At 32.6% G+C, this 20947-nt stretch overlaps 1 protein-coding gene across 1 annotated transcript in view; it reads right to left on the bottom strand.

Annotated features, from left to right (window-relative positions):
- Window positions 1–875: 875 nt before the first annotated feature.
- Window positions 876–20947, bottom strand: part of LOC118180864 (CD63 antigen-like) — a 38398-nt gene continuing 18326 nt past the window's right edge. Inside the window, exons 5-7 of the mRNA XM_035349924.2 lie at window positions 16560–16679; window positions 11205–11288; window positions 876–2197 (exon numbers count right to left, since the gene is read on the bottom strand). Of these exons, the coding sequence (XP_035205815.2) occupies window positions 2132–2197; window positions 11205–11288; window positions 16560–16679 (270 nt within the window). The 3' untranslated portion in view covers window positions 876–2131. The remainder of the gene's footprint in view (window positions 2198–11204; window positions 11289–16559; window positions 16680–20947) is intronic.

Raw genomic sequence — 20947 nt, forward strand, 5'->3', positions numbered from 1 at the left:
TTACTCACAAAGCAGAAGTTATCTGATTCGCAAGGTTTTGTTTTAGATATAATCTAGAAAAAATTCAATTGCTTTCAGACGTCCCAAATCACACTTTTTTTGTTCATATAACAAAGTATTAAGCCAAGTTCCATAAAAATCGTGAGAAATTTTAAGAATAAGAAAAAGTCGGAAGATATATATTGTAAATCGGGTTGGCGGGAGATCGGTCGAAAATCGGGAGTCTCCCGCTTAAATCGGAAGAGTTGGCAACTCTGCCCATATTACCATAACCAGGAGGAAAAAAAAAAAAAAAAAAAAAAAAAAGACAAATATTTTAATGCTATATTCAAAACCTGGTCAATGTTTCAGTAAACAAATTCCATTTAAGTTTACTTTCATGAATAATGAAATATTATACAAAAATAATGAAGAGTAATCCAAATTTTGCAATTATAAATTTAATGCAAATTTATACTGTTTTTGTTCCTTAAGATTCTCCATCTATACTAAATCAGGAATAAAAAATAAAGCACAATTAATCTTAAATACAAAAACTATACTGGAAAGTATATACATAACATTATGTGTAATTAAAACAAAAATAAAATAGTTTTAAAATGAAATGATGAGGTGAATAAAAAGAAATTAGGCCATCCATCAGTATAGCAGTTAGGGGAGCCTACTGTGGTACCAAAGAGCCCAGGTTCGAATCCCGGAGAAGGCATGGATGTTTGCAAATATATACAGTCTTTGCAGCATGGGGGCATTCTAAACGTGGCAAGCCGAAAGAGCCTTCTTGCGTGCTTGATGGCAAGGGAGATTTATGTCATTGGCTGCACTGAAAACTGATCGATGAGATTACTGAATTAAGAAATGAAAACAATACAACCTAATGAAACAGTAAACTTTATATTCACAATGACTAACACTTTGCACAAGTACACAAAAAGAAAACAAAATCTAGTTATGTACATGAAAACTCGAAATTATATAAACGAATTATTAGCCAATCAACATTGAACTTGCACTGCAAGCACCATATAGAGTTGTTGAAAATGAAAAAACTAATATTCTAGTTCAAAATGTTGAAAAATCTTAAACATTTTATGAATTCTCTTACAACTGTACTAAATGTGATAACTGTGATTCGTGAAATACGCCTCAGCATAGCTTTGATCTTAACAAGAAAATTTGGCGAGCATTTAAAAAGGACAGAAGTCTGAATTTTATTCACAATTTATACAGTTGGCATTTGGGATATAGTGAAATATTCCAGAAAACTACTAAAGATCTTAAAACTATATTTCCATTTTATACATACATATCGAGCAAATATGAAAACATGGCATTTTACAGAGGATTCTAAATAAGTACACAGTCAATTCTCTTAGATCAGTCTTGAATCAAGAGATGAAGAAGCACTGCTTTATATGAAACAAGCACATTATAAAATATGAATTTATAATAAAGAATATCATGAATTCCAATTCATAAAACATTGGCAGAAATTAATACGATCATTTATATCAAAACATACTATCCTAATTACATTACACATCAATTTGGCATCAAGCATATTGTAAAACACTACAAACAATTTCACAGAAAATAAAAACTGAAATTTTAATATCTTAGGAACAAAATTTAAGTTATATTAAATACATTAAATCAAAAACAATGTTTCAAGAAAAATTATATGAATTTAAGAATATTCAACATGTAGTTAGATCTAAGGCACATTGTGTATTGGTAAATATATTTTTTAATTAGAGAGGAAAAGGTATTTTAAGACAATTTTTAAAAATTCATTTTCATTTAGTTACAACAGTTTCAAAAACCAAAAATGTCTTTTTACAAACTGAAACATCATATAAAGCAGAAAAATATACAATTACGCACACGAAAACCGGAATGTTAAAACCTTGAAACAGTTTAAAAATTTATAAAACTAAACAAGTGAGATATCCTGAACACATTTAAACAGTTCTTTTAAATGAATTTTTTTCTAACAGTTTGTCATTTTGCGTTCAGCAAGAAGATCAGGACATTCTGCAAAATTAAAATCAGCGAATAAAGAACTTAATTTGGAACAAATAAATCGGACGAGTTTTTATTCACTGTTGTGCTCATTTTTATGTCTTCAGCATTTCTACACTCCTTCATATTCCTTTTTAATGGCAGATGCCAAGCACCATGCAAATATGACACCAATCAGCTGTAACACAAAAGATATATAAAGTTAATAATACTACAATGCTATGTCTATACTTTCAATATTATAAAGTGTTATTTTTATAGTACTTTATTTAAGAAAACACACTCTAAGACAAAAAAGTGGTGGGCAGCTCTAGATCTAATTCTACTGGGCTGATTGACGAAATTCAAGTTGCCTCCTTCATGTCTCGAAAGAGTGACTTAGGATATGTATCATTGTTCTAATATAGGTATTTTGACACGAAATCAGGCATTTCCTGAAATGACATGCCAATTTTTTTCCCATATTTTGATTCTACGACTCAAATTGTGCCAAACTGTGAAGTTTTGTAAAAAATCGCAAAAGTAGTTTATAAAAGCCCTCAAAATTGTAGCTCCTCAATATTAATTTAATTTGATATATATTTATCAATATCTCTTTTTATTAAACTTACTTGATTCCTTCTTCCAGAATTCAAAATTTAGGTTTATTCCAAATAAAATTCCCCCATTTTTATTTGTTTTAAAATTTATATTTTTAAAACTTTCATAAATTTTTTGAAGAAATTTTGAATTATAGCACATAAAATTTTTACCATCACCTTAAATTAGATGTATTTCTAAGTATATCAGCAAAAAGTTTTACAAGTTTTTTAATACAAAATTTCTTAAGATAAAAGTGAATTTACATTTTGGCATGTTTTGGAATTTGGTATATTTGTTATAAGCAATAATAATGCCAAACGTGGTTATATGCTTTGTTAAAATTATTTGAAAGTATGAACGATGACTCCCCCCTCGGACAATAAAAAAAGGAAAACAGGTTGCTATAAATTAAGAAGTTTGCCAAGTGAATTATTCTTAAAAATGCACGAAGATAAATTTTTAAATTTCTCACCAAAAATGACAAAATTTAATATCTAGACATAATTTGAGTCATAGAATTGAAATATGGAAAAAAATGGCATGTTATTTCAGAAAAAGTAAGATTTTGTATGAAAATACTTAATCTAATACATATCCCAAGTCACACTTTCGAGACATGCAAAATGCAATTTGAATTTCGTCAATCGGCCCAGAAGAACGCGAGATATAGAACTGTCCCATTTTTGAGGGTGCAATATACATACACACAAACAACAACATTAAAATCATAAATACTGGAGCTCAGGGGGTGCATCAACTGCTTGTAGAACCACAGCGAAGGCTTCCTTTAAGTGAGAGAAGTTGTCAGTAGATTCAAAAGTTAAAAAATGGTTAATTTGAGGTCCAAACAAAGAACATGGCAGAAGTATGAAAGTGTAGACGTGGAATTGGAAGCAATATTGGATGAAGATTTGGTGCCAAATGCAAGTAGGCATGAAATGTTCATCAAATAATGAATTGCTTTCAATATCACTTACATTCCATAATCCTTTCACTTACATTAGGAGTGAATCAAGCTCACTAAGCAATTTCACATCGTTTAAAACAATTGGAAGTTATTCAAAGACAAGAAAATTAGGGTTTCATATGAACTGAAGCAGCTGAGAAAGTTGAGCGCCGATTTTTTTATACGTAAAATACTGCTTGCAGGCATAAACAAAAGGGTTTTCTTGCATTATACAGTCACTGGTGATGAAAAATAGACCTACTACAACCCCAAGAAGAAGAAATTATGAAGACCAATTGGTCATACTTCAACATCAAAGCAAAGCAGAATAGTCATGGACAAAATACGGTGGGATCAACTTGGTGCCATTTAATTATGAGTTGCCCAACTGAACGAAATCATTACTGGGGCTACTACTAAATGTATCGAAAAAAAAAAAATTGCACACCTTGAAAGAGAATTAGGTGGTGGTTTTGGAGTAAAACCACTGCCCATGCACAGCATGAAATCTGCAAACTTTTTGGGCATTGATTTTTACAGCAAAATAATACATATATAATTAGTTACAGGATTCTTTGTCAAATATTGATAAAAATATGATTTCTGAAAATTAACTCCATAATCAAAAATATAGTACAAATAAAACTATTTATTCTGATCTTATATATCAAGAGGAAATTTCATAGAATATTATTTTAAATGTATAAATAAATAAATGCTGAAATTCCAAATATATAAATAAGTAAAGGCTAAAAATGTAAAATTTATAACATTCAATCTTCATATTTTCATCAAAAATGGTATGTAGAAGTTATCTAAAATACATGTTATTACTCACATAATCACAAAACTTTGCCAATTATGAAACTTTTGAAAGCATGTGATGCCTTTCTGATAGTTATAAAGGGTACAAAGTAAAAAGACACAAAGAAAAAAGAGGCTTGAAAAGTTCCTGCTCAATCTTTTAATTATTTTTCTTCTCTGAAAGGAAAGGGCAGTACCTTCTCCCCAAACTTATAACACCCCCTCTTGCCTAACAGACAGATCACATTACACCAATCAGAAAATACATAGAAATGTTTCAGCCATAAAATCACATCTCTTTAGCAAAAGAAAATACATAGGAACATCTTAGCTCTAAGAGGGTGGTGGTTTTGGTAGAAAACTACATGTTGAATTATTAAAAAATGCAAAATTACAGATTTCTCTCAATATTTGTGTTTCTTTTACAAATAAAAGTATGTAAATAAACTCATAAGTTATACTTGGGTAACTAGATGCATTTCTCATGGAGTTAGCGAGAAAAATTGAAATTTTTTGCTTGTTTGTTCAAAGTTTAAGCATGTATAAATTGATACAGAAAAAAAGGTTTTGTGTTGCCATCTATTGGTTGCTGAGAAACAATTCTTAAGGAATTCTTTGAGGAAAAAATTTCTTAACATGTGGTTTCAAAGGTTGACTCTGCTCACCAGGCAAAGGTTCAGCCAAAATTCAGTTTACCCCATTCCACATTACAGAGATTTCTTTAAGGAGTATGTTCTGCAACATTATTGATTGTATTGCTCATCTCTCAGCAGACGTTTTTGTGGGGCTATGAGAATGGACTTCATGAATCCCTCCAATGTTACTGCTAGAAGCGATCAAGTCCTCCATATTTTAGTTAATCATTAAGAGCACTTTCCGTTTCCAAAAATCTTTAATGTCAATCTGTAAAAGCAAATACTAATTCAGAAGTCAGACAACAAAAATCAGCGTTATACCTACAAAATTTTCACAGGACTAGTTTTGATGGTTTTACCGAACCATCATCTTCAGCTGCAAAACCGCAAATGAACAAGATAGGAAATAATGATTAGATAAGATAAGAAAGCCTGGACAAGAATAAGCAAGTGGCGCCATCTGTTGGCGAAACCAGAACTAAAACATAATTTCTCTAAAAGCCGAAGGCAAATTTGGATTGGAATTAGGATCGTTAACTAGAACAGAAAGATTTTTAAGAATGTGAAATGCCTCTAGAAAATCCAGTTCTCCAATTGAAGATGTTTTTTGAATAATTTTGGCAGCAGAAAAATTGAAAGTGTGATTTTCGGACCAACAATGTTGAGCAACAGAAGACTTCTGCGTTTCCTTTTTTCTAACATATGCCTCATGTTCTTTGACGCGAAATTTTAAGGCTCTCTTAGTTTGGCCAATGTAAATTAAACCACACTGGCATCCTATAAATACCCCAGGAATTCATATCCGGAATGGGATCCTTGAGTACAGAAGTTGGAATTTTATTGATGGGAGAATAAACAACCCGAAAGTTAAATTTCTGCAAAATATGTGCAACTTTATAGCTAATTGATGGAAAGGAGGGAATGACAACAGAATTTTTAAAATCTCCTAAAATAAGAGTGTGGCTTTTAGTGTGCTTTTAGTGTGTTAGTATTTATTCGGCGTGTTATTGTGTCTTAATTATAGAAGCCCCAAACAGGCTTACATTTTGCTTTCTTTTTTGCACGTGGTGTGGCCGCCATTTTGTGATTGTAGGAGTTTCGGTGAGTACATTTTTGCAATTTTCAAGTTATGTTTATGTTTTGTACATTTGGATATTGTGCTTTGCTTGTCTGATTTCATGCATTTTGCTTACAAACGTTTTGTTTTCTATTCATTTCAGTGAGGGATTTTTCTGTGTTTTGTGTGTACTTGATTATTGCTCAGTTAATTTAGTTTGATTTTTGCATTGTTTATCATGCCTTCATCCGTTAATCGTTTCACTAAATTACGCCTGAAACGGCAAAAATTCCTGAATCATCTTGACTTTTTACTTAAATGTAAATGTAAAAAATTGATCCCCAATTATATTCAAATCAAATCTAATCAAAAACCTTCGAGTCGCGTTTCAAGAATTCTGTTAAATTGCAAGCTTGCCTTACTTCGGTCCGTGATAAGGGATACACGTCAACAATTGTCCAAAATTGAACATGAACTCTATAAGCTTCATCTGGAACTCGCTAAATCATATCCAAAATTCACTGCCCTTGAACAAAAGTCTTGGTCTAGAACGGAGAATGCAGTTAACCGTCATAAAAACACCCTTGCAGTTAAATTCGAAAAACTTCTTTTACAGTCTTCCAGTTCAAGTAGTTCAAAAAAGCTTCCCATTGTAAACATCAAGCTAATAGTTAACATTTCTAATGTGAGTCTTTCAGAAGAACAAGAGAGAATTCTAAAATATAATTTTAACTTCTCACAAACCTGTAAACCCTCGATTCCAAAGATTTTGGCTCCTATCGAAAAAGCTTTCAAGTTCAGTAAAGTTTCAGATTCACAGAAAGAAATGATTAGGCATCTTATCGCTCATAATGTGAAATTCAATAATAAACCTTTGAAACCAAATCTAACTGCGAGAGAAAGAGCTACAATGCGCGAAATTCATTCTAACCCGGATATTATCATTTCAAAGGCCGACAAAGGTGGCCAGATAGTCGTCATGGATAAGAACACTTACATCGATGGTGTCACTAAACTCTTAAACGAAGGACCATATAATCCGATCCCTAAAGATCCTTCACCTTCGGACTTATCCAAAATAAAAACTGCGATCAAATCTTCGCAAATCATTTCAAGCAACTTAAAACATCTGTTGCGAATTGTGCCAGATTATATGCTCTTCCCAAAATTCATAAAAGTGGTATTCCTTTCCGCCCTATTGTATCAAATTTAGGTACTGCCTCGTATCCTTTAGCTAAATATTTAGTTTCTAGATTTTCCACTCTATTAGACAATAACATTTACACCATAAAAAATTCAATAGAGTTTGTAAAAAAGGTTAAAAACATTTCTCCTAGTAATTTACTCATGGTTTCTTTTGATGTAAAATCATTATTCACCAATGTCGCAGTGGAGGGTGCATTAAGATGTCTAGAAACCAGACTTCGCGAATTTCATTTCTCTTGCATCGAAATTGAGGAGCTAATTTCTCTCACTCAACTCTGTTTGAAACAAACACATTTTGTTTTCCAAAATAAATATTACAAACAAACTGAGGGATTAGCCATGGGAAGCCCCCTCAGTCCCATCCTGGCTGATATCTTAATGCATTATTATGAATCAAAATTGTTTGAAACTTTAAACTTCCCGGCATGGTTCCGCTACGTAGACGATACTTTTACCCTGTTTGAAGGTAATAAAGATGATTTAAATAAAGTTCTTTCAACAATGAATTCTATTGATCCTGCTATTCAGTTCACTTTTGAACTTGAGACTTGCAATTCTCTTCCGTTTCTCGACATTCTGGTCACACGTAACACATCCAACTTCAGTACTACAATTTACCATAAACCTTCATCGGTTTGCCTTCCACCACACTTTAAATCATATCATCCGACTAAACAAAAGTTAGCTTCATTTTATTCCTATGTTTTCCGTGCTCTTCAAGTTTGCTCCTCCAAATTAGCCCTTGATGAAGAACTAAATTATTTAAAAGCAATAGCTATTGACAGGGGCTTTTCACCCAACATTATTAATCAAGCAGTTAAAAAATTCTCATCTGAACACACTAAAAGCCACACTCTTATTTTAGGAGATTATAAAAATTCTGTTGTCATTCCCTTCTTTCCATCAATTAGCTATAAAGTTGCACATATTTTGCAGAAATTTAACTTTCGGGTTTTTTATTCTCCCATCAATAAAATTCCAACTTCTATACTCAAGGACCCCATTCCGGATATGAATTCCTGGGGTATTTATAGGATTCCTTGCCAGCGTGGTTTAATTTACATTGGCCAAACTAAGAGAGCCTTAAAATTCCGCGTCAAGGAACATGAGGCATATGTTAGAAAAAAGGAAACACAGAAGTCTTCTGTTGCTCAACATTGTTGGTCCGAAAATCACACTTTCAATTTTTCTGCTGCCAAAATTATTCAAAAAACATCTTCAATTGGAGAACTGGATTTTCTAGAGGCATTTCACATTCTTAAAAATCTTTCTGTTCTAGTTAACGATCCTAATTCCAATCCAAATTTGCCTTCGGCTTTTAGAGAAATTATGTTTTAGTTCTGGTTTCGCCAACAGATGGCACCACTTGCTTATTCTTGTCCAGGCTTTCTTATCTTATCTAATCATTATTTCCTATCTTGTTCATTTGCGGTTTTGCAGCTGAAGATGATGGTTCGGTAAAACCATCGAAACTAGTCCTGTGAAAATTTTGTAGGTATAACGCTGATTTTTGTTGTTTGACTTCTGATTTAGTATTTATTCGGCGTGTTATTGTGTCTTAATTGTAAAAGCAAACTTTGACACTTTGATGAAATAACTGTCATTGCTATGCACAAAAGCATTAAGTCTGACCAAACCGGTTTTGGGATACATTATTCTACCAAAAGCTGAAAGGGACGAGGTGATTTTTTCTTTGGTTGATCGACTGGATATTGTGATGAGTGCGTAATGCCTAAATAATTCTTCGTACACACTAAAAATATCACTTGCGATTTGAAGAACATATAATTCATCGTGTTGCATCGCCGTATTTTGTGCTTTCTTTATTAATTAATCGAGATGTTTCAGGATATACAAATCTGCACGTGCAATCTTGAGAACTGAGGCCATGAATGAATACAAGCAAGATGTGCTTTTTTCATCCTCTTATAAATGATAATTTTGATGCAACAATAAAACTATATACAGCTTTGCGGTTCTGCAGCCGAGGATGGTGGTTCGGTAAAACCATCGAAACTAGTCCCATGAAAATTTTGTAAATAATGCTGATTTTTGTTGTTTGACTTCTGAATTAATATATACAGTCTTTTGCAAAAAAAAGGGAGAAAGCACCATGAAGGAAGTGGTTGTTTTTTTATGAAATTGAGGTCTGAAGGTTGAAAGGTCTGGTGACCTTACTGGCCAAGGAAGAGTATCCACCGCAAGGAGACAGTCCAGAGATATGCGAGCGGTATGTGGCCTGGCATTATCTTGTTGGAAAATGGCCCTAGGATGATGTGCCATTAAGAATAATGCAACAGGCTGCAGGATGGTATCAACATAATGTTGATCTGTTAAAGACATAACGGAGGAACACCAGGGGTTATGGCTGTATACCTCTGTAAAAAAGAAAAAAGGCAGATTGGGAATGCTGGCTTCGTCCTCTCCAGACACAAACCTAGAGGTCATCTGCTACAAGAGTGAAGTAGATTCATCGTTGAACACTAGTCTATCTGATGATCGGCTGCAACACCACTCCAGATGACTCCGCCGATGTTGTGGGGTCAAAGGCAAACGTCTTAAAGGCCTCTGAGAGCGTAACCCCACCTCAGACAAGCGAGGTGAGATGGACAGTACCACAGGAGGTATAGATGTGGCTGTAGTGCGTTGAATAGTCAACAATGATACCGTTGGGGCGGTTCGGGCCTGACAAGCAATCATCCTATCTTGCCTCGTATTTGTGATCCTTGGCCTTCCAGAGCCTTCATTTCGTCGGCAATTTCCTTGTAGCGACCATTGCTGCCAACATCTTTGCACAGCAGCGTCTGTACGCTGCAGATGGTAGCTTATTGCTCAGTATGACCACTCAGCTTCACACAACCCTTCAATGCAACTACGTTCGAAGTTCTTTAGTTGTCTCTAAGGTCTTCGATATCGTCGTAATGGCATATTTGCTTCTTTATGGAATTACAGTGGATGCAACGAAAAAAGATAAATTTTCCGCCTCTGTTAATGGTTTTATACTATGCGAATTGCACACTAGAAATGCCCGGTATGATCGTAATTGCTTTTTCATTTACCTTGAAACTTTGCATGTTCAATCAAGATGTTGCATACCAAATTTCGTCACGATCATAAAAGTCTTTCTTGTTGCTTCCGATTTTTTGCAAAAGAGTGTATGTATATTGTTACGAAACGTACAAGCACGGTGAGATAGCTTCCCCACAAAGCAGCTTTAGGGTTGCCATAAAATGGCAAGAGAAGGCATGGTTGCCACATTTGACGACAAAATTGGGGATATGCCATGTGCAAATGGAGAACATTCTGGGCTAAACCAGTAAGAATTCGTTCCAGAAGGTTCTCCATCCGTCCATGGCACATCGCCGGCCAATTTTGTCGCCAAATGTGGCAACCATGAAACTGCTTTGAGGGGAAGCTATCTCACTGTGCCTGTACATTTCGTAACAATATATAGACATATTTATTGAAGAAATTAGTAAATTCAGATAGTAGCTAGTAAATAATAAAAAGTTTATTTCTTGTGTATTCTGAAGTTAAGAAATGGCACTATACTGGTAAGTAACATGTTTTATTATGATTGAATGTTAAGGTCAATAATTCTGGTATTTTAACATTTGGGTTATTGCCCTCACAATGTGTTGAGATTTATTTTCTGGTTGGAATAACTTTGCTTACTGGGCACATTTCATTATACTTTTAAATAATCATTAGTGGAGATGATTATCATGTATGTTAAACTTAACTTTTGCCATAATGTTGGGCCTTTGTCTCTACTACATAAACATGCATTTATGATTTGAAGAATTTTTTAATTTCATAATTAATAAATTAAATTTTCAATTAAAAACATTTCAACTAAATACAGTTAATGGGTATACATCACGTAAATATTTTCCCGATCTATACAATACCAAGAGTGTATGTAAACAATTATAAAGTATTAAATAAAACTTACCTCTACAACAGCTATTCCAATTGCAACTCCTCCAACTTTGCCAATTATACCCTTTATGTGCTCATACATTTCTTTAAAGCAACCCTTTAAGAAAATTTATAAATTTAAAAATTTTGGTATCTGCATGAGCGTAAGTGAACATGAAATATATGAATGACAATTAAGAGACTAAATTATCTTTTCACACATGGGAGTGAAAAAAACCTAAAAAAGATATTTATAAAAACTGATATTTCATTCAAAATATAGGCTTTTTCACTTCTATTTTTAAAAGCTCATAAAAAGCTTACAACCAAACATGCAAAAATGCACATTTAAAAAATATTTTACTTTCATAGCAACAGATTGTTAAGGATCTCGAGTAAATTAAATTTTATGAAAAACCTAATTAAATTTTATGAGAAACCTATGTCTGAAACTGCAATACCAACATGAGCAAAATAGATAAATCAAATCCCTTTAGGAGAAACTCATTTCTCAGATCAAAACACAATAACTTTCATGGTTACTATCCTATATTAACATCAGAAGTAGCAATGATTAGGTATCCTTTTTCTACCAAATGAGGGGGATGTGTCAATTCTAAAAAATTAACAGCATCAAAATGTTATACTTCCCAAACACAATTTGAGAAATTAAAAAAATAGGACTGTTTATGTCATTGGAAATAATGGTAAGTAACACGAGTCAAAAGTAACCTTTGCTTATATCTCGATAAATGTCTTTACTGTCATCTCGTGAAAATATTTTTCTTTAAATATGCATAATCATATGAAAAAGATTTTTGTATCAAACAACAATCTAACTAAGGCTAGATAAATTATTTGCATCCAACTCTGGAAAAGTGATTCCTATTAAAATAATGTCAAATGCAATCAGAAAGTAAATGTTTTTTATTTGGTACTTAGCAACCAATATGCCATCACATATGCATTTAGATACAACAATACTTTGTACAGATTCCTATTAAAATAATGTCAAATGAAATCAGAAAGTAAATGTTTTTTTATTTGGTACTTAGCAACCAATATGCCATCACATATGCATTTAGATACAACAATACTTTGTACAGATTCTATTAAAATAATGTCAAATGCAATCAGAAAGTAAATGTTTTTTTATTTGGTACTTAGCAACCAATATGCCATCACATATTCATTTAGATACAACAATACTTTGTACAGATTCCTATTAAAATAATGTCAAATGCAATCAGAAAGTAAATGTTTTTTTATTTGGTACTTAGCAACCAATATGCCATCACATATGCATTTAGATACAACAATACTTTTTACAGATATTACATTATATACTTTGTACAGATTTAAATACAACAATACTGAAATGCATTTAGATACAACAATACTTTTACTTTGGTACAGTTTATGTAAAAAGCCTTCTGAAAAATATTGCTAGGCATCGTTTTCCAATTAAAACTATGTTTAGGGAACCACGATAGTATTTTTCTGTTAATTATAATATGTGTTGTTTTTTCTCCTGTATTTTCTTCAACTGCAGACTTCTTCAATGGCCAAACAAGACAGCCCACAATGGGCCATTGCCTTCCTCAGAATCAAATTCCAAGCTCTTCTATCCCTGGCCATGGGCATCCAATTGGTTATTTTTAAAATTCCTAAATCTGTTTCCAGACAGTCGAGCCGCCCAAGTTTAGGTCTCCTACTTTTTTGGGTGCCAAATGGTCTGGCCAAGATCTTTTTAGTTATTCAATTTTCATCTATTATGCACAGGTGCTCTGCCCATTTAATTCTCCTAATATATTTTACTATATATATTTTTTAAAGGATTAATAGAGTTCAGAATTAGTTCTTCTCCAGATATTGTTACATTTTATGCCACCAAAATACTTCAAAATTTTTCTTTCAAAGACAGAAATGATACTTTTAGCTTTTTCTGTCATTGCCCAGGTCTCAGCACAGTGTGTAAGAATGGGTCTGATTAAGCTTTTGTAAATTAAAATCTTCGTTTTTCTGCTAGTGAAGTTAGACTTCAAGTATTTTTTCAGACCGAAAAAACATCGGTGCATCTGTAACTCTACTACGCATCTCGGGCATTAAATCGAGAGTATCAACTTCTGATCCTAAATTTTTAAATTTGCTAACAGTTTCAAATTGGTAATCCCTAATTTCAAAATAGGGACTGCTGTTATTACCACATGGCATGTATTTAGTTTTATTTTGGTTGATTGCTAGATGCATTTTGCTGGCTGGAGCCTCTAAAGATGTAAAAGCCTCTCTAAGTGACTCGGGAGTACATGCAACTATGTCAATATTGTCAGCGAATGCAAAAAATCTGAACATATTTGTTAAAGATAGTTCCATGAGTATTAATGTTAGAGTTATTATTTTTTGGAGGGCAAGGTTAAAAAGCAAGCAGGCCAGTACAACACTCTGTCTGAGCCCATTTGAAACAATAGGCTCAGAAAAATTATTCTGGATTTTAACCCTAAATTTTGTCTCTAAGTGTAATGGTGACCAAATTTATAAGTTTTTCAGGTATTGCAAATTCTCTCATAGCTCCAATTAAATATTTTCTGTTTATTGAATTGTAGGCAGTCTGAAAATCAAAAAGGTGGTGCATTGCAATACCATATTCATTAGTTTTTTTCCAAAATTTACCCAAGATTTGTTTTGCTGTAGATCTTCCTTTGTGGAAGGTAATCACCTACAATATTTTTTGTATAAGTTACTAATCTACTAAAAAGTATATTGGAAAATAGTTTGTAGAAAACACAAAGGAGACAGATTCCCCTGTAGTTTGTACATTACAAAATGTATCCTTTTTTATGTACAGCACAGATGATGCTCAGTTTCTAATCTTCGGGTAAAACGCCTTGGTTCTAAACTGATTTGATGAGGTGGTGCAATTCCTCAATGTTTTGACCTGCAGCACTTTTAATGAGTTTTGAAGTAATTAAGTCAGGGCCTGGGGCCTTGTTATTTTTTAGCTTTTTAATTCCTTTCTGCCATAGATGGTGACGGGATACTATTGGTGTTTACAAAGGTAGTTGGGTAGGTTGAAGACCCATCTCATGTATGGTCATTCAAAAAATTATTAAAGCGCTCATTCCACCTGTGGAGTAAATCTTTTCTATCATTTAAGATGATGTTTTTGTCTCTACAGGCAGCAGTTCTATGCTTAATATCTTTGTGGCCAAGATTAATTTCACAAAAGAAAGCACTGCTTTCACTGGACCCCCTCAGATGTTCAATATCCTTAAATAGGTTGGCGTGAGAAAGTCTTTTCTTAAGCCGGTGGATGATCTATTTTCTAGAGCTCTCATATTCATTCCTCAACAGAGAGCCTTGAATGTTGCTTTTGGACCATATTTTTATAAGCAGCTCTTTTTGCCTGTGTTACAAGGAAGCATTCATTATCAAACCAATTTCTTGGTTTGGGTTTTTCCATATATCCTAGTGTGTTGTCAGCTGAGCGTATGATCGAGTCTTTGAGCAAGCTCCACTTATTTTCCACGGTTTCCAGTTCTGCCATGTTTTTAGATCTTAGTTCTCCCGAGTGAAAACTGGAAATTTTGTTCAATTGCCTCAATTTTCATCTTTTCACAATCAAAGTTTTTTTGCCTTTCTCCCTGTATCTCTTGAGCATTTGAAATTTTAGCAATTAGTTTAGCAATAACCAAAAAGTGGTCAGAATCACAGGTGACGCCTCGATAAGTTCTAACATCCTGGAAGTCCGAAAAATGTCTAGAATCGATGATCAACTGCAGTCAGCATTACCATAATTTTGAATTAATTCTGTTCTCTTGTTTTGGCCTGGTTAATTAGTGATCTACTGTATTTGATATATACCATTTCTAAAAATTAAGGGAAAATCGCAGGTAACGATAATTCGTTCAAAAATAAACCAATCGTATAAAATTTGAATATGTAGTCAAATGAGAGTTGCCGAGTAAAACTGCAGTTTGCAAATTAATGGCAATGCAATTGGCATACATCATCTGCGAGAATCATAAAATTGCATGCTTGAGAGCAGACCTGCAAATTTACAGAGATAAATCCAAGACAGCCAATTCGTAGCAATCGCCTCCAGGCATCATTTGCCCAGAGAACTGCAATGGAAAGACTAGAGGCAGGGCAAAATCAGACAGAAAAGGCCAGATGGCTAAAAGAGTTCTTTCGTGGTTCAAGCAACAATTAATAACCACAGATTCGACATTCAAGATCTTCCGTCAAGGATGGCCAACTGCTACAATGAGCACTGATGACATATTTGTTATGTATATGAAGGAATCAAACCACAATTCTGACTCAGCTCAGATCCTCCTTTACTGCAGCCACCAGAAGGTTGGTGTCAACCTTGATCGAGTGTAGAAGAATTAAGGAAGAGGTCTATATATGCGAGATGACCAGCCATTTGCATACCACTGGACGACTGATCAATGGAGAGTTATCTTTATGGATGTGTCCAAGTTTAGCCTCCAAAGCGATAGCAGGCGTAATTTGATTTGGAGAGAACCTGGAACCCATCCATTATCATCCATCAAACATCCGTGAAAGACATGCATACATAGGAGGAAATTTGTGGTGATATCTCTTCGAGTAGATGCACAGACCTCCATGTCTTTATATACCGAATTGTGAATGCTTAAGCCTACAGAGATAACATCTTCGAATTCTTACATGTGTCCCTTATGCTGGGGCAACAAGTGATAATTTCCTACTACAGGACAATAACACTGATCACACCAAGCTTGCACAAAAGACTTATCTTCAGCAGCAAACAACTTAACACATGGAGTCGCCAGATTTGATCCCCAAACATCAAGTATGGGATGCTTTAGGAAGACTTCTAGCTGCTCTCAATATTCCTCTTCAAACCTCCATCACACTTGCAACTGTTTTGCAAGAGCAATATTTCTTACGGAACTTTGTTAATTTTACATATATGCTAATTTCTATAATACCATAATTGCTTGGTAATTTCTTTTTGTGTTATTTTATACCTTACTATGTGTTGTATATTGTAGGTAAGTTTAATAAATTTCTATATAACTTTTTGAGTAATCGTCATTTTTTGAATTTTTCTTAATGATAATCAGCATATAAATTATACATGCAAGAAAATATAACTATTAAAACAAGTTCATACTTTATTATAAATGATAACACGATAAGTTATCTCCCAAATGCTATAACACTTATACCTAACTTATAAGTACTGTAACTACAGAACTGCAAGATGAATTTTAATAAGCATTTCATTAAAAATGAGATTCAGCTTGGATTTTATGACTAAATATTTCAAATTTAAAAACATTAAATTTCAAATTAAAAAAATCAAATCTAAATAGATTAAAGAAGCATTTTTAGCACTTACTTTTTTATACGCCAGGTCTTCAGTGCACGTCTGCATAATTTCTGGTTTACAACAGCTTTGTGAAATATTTACATCATTTTTTATATAATCAGAAGCATCATCAACACCACAACAATGCCACTAAAATAAAGAAAATCCAATGTTAGTTTTACATTCAACTGATAAATAAACATGATGCATTTTAAAAATTTAAAAACAGACAACTGATAAACATGAACCTTAACTTGTCCCTTGAAATGCAATCACCTTTTCATGTCTAACTATAGATGAATTTTGCTTTTAAGTTAAAAACTCTGGCTGTTTCTCTTACTTCTTGTAAGACTTTTGCATGTTTACCAAAATTATAAACTGACTTGCAAAGTATTAAATATTTTATATTGCTTTTTCACCTGAACTAACTGTTATATGTAGGACTTGGCATAATTTTACTCTTTCAAGAAAGGTTCACATATAGTACTTTATACCTGAAAGTTATTTCACAGCACATGTGAATTTTCCTCTTTTGATGGGAGAGTTAACAAGTTTGAAGGAAAAATTGACTTATACCATGTTTTTACAAAATCGATCTTTGCTTATGTTTTGAAGTAAAAAAAAATAAAGAAGGTCACTCTTTTTCCTAATTTCTTTACATGTCATTATTTTTTTCTTTACTTCCAGTCTAAGATAATGCACATTGTACACATTTATTCATCTACATCTTTATTTCTTTTTATAGTGTTTTAGCATTTCTGCAGTGTTTAATGTTGTTTTTAATATTAATGGCTACAGTATTTGTATTTTTATACACAATTTAAAACATAAGTATAGATTCCTTTCTGTTAAATTTTAAGATTCTATAAAAATATTAAAATGTTAGCAATAGCAATAAAATAATCATGGCCATTTCTGTTTCAAATGCAATGATGTCTTCCAGACTGAAGTATTTTATTTAAACTTTTGAATGCATGCAACAATATGTCACAATAACAGAATTAGTATAAATTTCTATATAATACAACTATCCTGATGATTCAACATTTCAATTCGAAGCTTCAAGTTTCAATATTTCCAAGCAACTGTATTTCATCAAATGGCAAAATATTTGATGATGATCTGCCCATAGTAAAGATATTTTCATAAAAGACTTTCTCAGAGAAACTTGTTTTTACTCACATAAGGGAGAAAAGCCATTAGCCAGCTCACCTCAAAATAAAAAAACAGGTCAAACTACCACTGTGTACCACTTTTACACATTTGATCAGTCACCAGGATAAATGGAATTATTTAAAACGGGAAACTGTTTTTAAATACATGTTCTGTATTAAGTTGCATAATTTTAATATCTTTCACAGAAGACCGATATTTATGTATTGTACAGATATGTAGAAATTTAAAAATTCATTTTATGAAAATTCAGCTCAAATGTAATTTAGAAGTGATCTCTGATCCATCCATTTAATATACTTGTTTATGACTGATCAATTATGTACCTTCAAAGTTCCGGTAGTAGGATAAATAAGAATAGCCAAATAGAACTTATTTCATCCATGTTTAAAAGCAGAACATTAATTTCAGCATTTATTAACTTAGATTTTGTTATAAGCAGTGTTTCATTCACACTTATTCAACACAACTTATTTTAAGATAAATGATATTCTGCTAATATACCATATTGTGTGAGTAACTCAAAGATAAAAACTAGCACCACAGCAATAAAACAAACTATGGTATTTTCCGCACCACCCACCGAATTGTTGCAAAGTTCATGTGGAATTTGAACAGCATTTACGAACCCACTGTGATTCTGGAGGGAAATGCTTGTTTGGATATTTTAACATCTATTTCAATGATGTAGCCAAAGGTGCCCATTTTATTACACTGTACTTTTCCCACACAACACACATATAATTTGCTTGGTTTAGAGAAAATAGATTGCAGCAAGGAGAAAAACAGCATAAAAAAAACTAAGACTAACTACCTAACACTGAGGCAAAGACCTGGGATCTCGAAAGAGGAGGAAAAAATATATAATTATTTTAAATTATTGACTTCCTTGTATGCAATATTAAACTATATGCATTTTTTCAAGCTTTTCATTCAAATTTATTTCCTTGAATTACACTAGATATATTTCTCATTCAATTTTATTATTCAATTAATTCAGTCCTCACTTTGCGATACGGCAAAAATAAATTAAAATCTCAAAACAGCTATATTAAAAATTGAAAGATATAGAAATACACAACACATTAACGGTTCTTGTTCTTTATTTTAGCCATGCTTAACTCTTAAGTATTCATTATTTCTTAACAAAGTTGTGGAGGTTATTGCTGTTTTCAGCAAAGGTACTCCAGAATCCATAGCCTTGGTCCACATACAGCTAACACAATTAGAAAAAATTTTTTGTACAATTAAAATTACAGTTTTTATGCAAAAACAAGCAATTTGGTCAGCGAGCAAGAAGGCAGATATTTTGGTGCACAAAACTAAAAGTTTACTTTTGGTCTCGCTTGGCAAAAAAGCACTGAAGGCACAGAAACTGGCTTAATTTGTTGTGGACGTTATGCTGAGCCAATATATGGGATAATTTAATAACTTGAATGATAACTGGAAAATGGATTAAGCACAATTTAATTCACAATAATAAAAGAGGACGTTACTTTGTTGTTATGAAACTTAGTTTCCCTAGATTGGCAACAAATCCACAATTCTGCCAAGTTTCAAATGTAAACAAATATGTCTGCTATGGTAAAAAAATTAGGCTTAGCCACACTTAAACAACTTAAATTGTTGACAATTCAACTATAATATGCAAGTTAACTAAAGGCATAAAAACCTTAACCGGAAGATAAGAGTAACATAATTCAATCATTTTTAAAGCAAAAATGTGCACAATTTACAAACATACAACAATAAAGTAACTGAGCTCACTGAGCGGAGTAACAAAAGTGGATATATATATACCTTTGGTGCATCCGACTGCAACCTAAATAGGAAGGAGGTACACATTTAAATGTTATAAAGCTCCTATATATACAGAATTTCAAAGTTTTCGATTTAAGCGAGATAAACATACGAAGCTACAGATGCAACGAAAAAAACCTCTTCTGACTTCATTTTAAATCAGTTTGGGAGAGGGAAGAAAAAATGTCCTTTATTCTGTCCTTATGTACAGTCACGTAAAAATATTGTTAAACTGGATTTGATAACTGCCAAAATGGATATTTTCGTTAAAATACAATACCTGAAAAGTTTCGGGATTACAATACTTCCTTTTTACTTCGTAAAATGAAGTAAAAAATTGAAACATTAAACTTCATTAACAATATTTATATTTCCAATTTCAAGTAAAGAAATTATTTACTTAATTAGAAATCACATTTATATCTACTTCTAAAGAATGATACTTGTGAATGCATTGATGACTAATCAGATTATACGACCACATAGCTGTAAAACATGCAAGTCCAATAGTTCAAGAAAGAGCTTTTCACTTGTTAGCATCTCATTAAAAATAACATCACTCGGGATCACTAATTAAGACAACATCACTTTGGAATACCCTCCTTTTCTTCACCTATTCTGGATACAGCCAAAGATGCTCTTAAAGTTGACTAATTGAATAGAGTTTCTATAGATATGCAAAAATAGTGAATGATGAAATGGAAAACCTGGTGTATTAAATATTTGTTTTCATTTGTTGAGGTTCTAATTCGTTGAGGTTTTTATTTCTTTTAGGGAAATAGAAAGGTCAATCATCAAAGGGGCTTAGGAAAAAAAAAGCTCTTGAAATTGTTGAATAAAAAATGTTTGGATTTAACAAAATATTTAGACTACTTTGTAGCAGAAATAAGTGAGGCATAAAAATAATATGCAACATATAACAAAAAATTTTGCCATTTTTTTTAACATTGTATGGAACATAATTTTAGTTTTAAAAGATATTATGGAAGGAAAAAGAACTTTGCCAATTTTTTGAAACAGTCCAAAATGTATATTTCGGTTTTAGTCACAAAATTGTAGAGAACTGAAAACAATATATCGGATTGAATTTGCTAGGATGATAGATAACAGAATACGCTTTAATAGAGATCTGATGAAATATCAAACATTTAATTCTGACTAGGCAAAAAGCAATGAAAGGAATGATGTGAAACTAATGGAGATAGCTAAAGAAAAAACGGGAAAACGTTGTCTTCTTCCTGTATTTGGTTTTACAGGGTGAAGTTTTGAAATTTCTAAACACTGTTTCAAAATCTTTAAAATCTGAAATTATAGATCTATTATCAGACTATGGATTACTGAAGAATATCATATTTAAAATCATTAAAATATGAAGAAAGTTTGGAGATTGTCTTTCGCTTCAGAGACTTTTTGAGCCTTACAAAATAGTGGAAGAGTTCTGCTGA

The sequence above is a fragment of the Stegodyphus dumicola genome, chromosome 5 (assembly GCF_044657685.1).
Source record: "Stegodyphus dumicola isolate Sdum_Otavi_A_Nest chromosome 5, ASM4465768v1".
Classification (NCBI taxonomy): Eukaryota; Metazoa; Arthropoda; class Arachnida; order Araneae; family Eresidae; genus Stegodyphus; species Stegodyphus dumicola.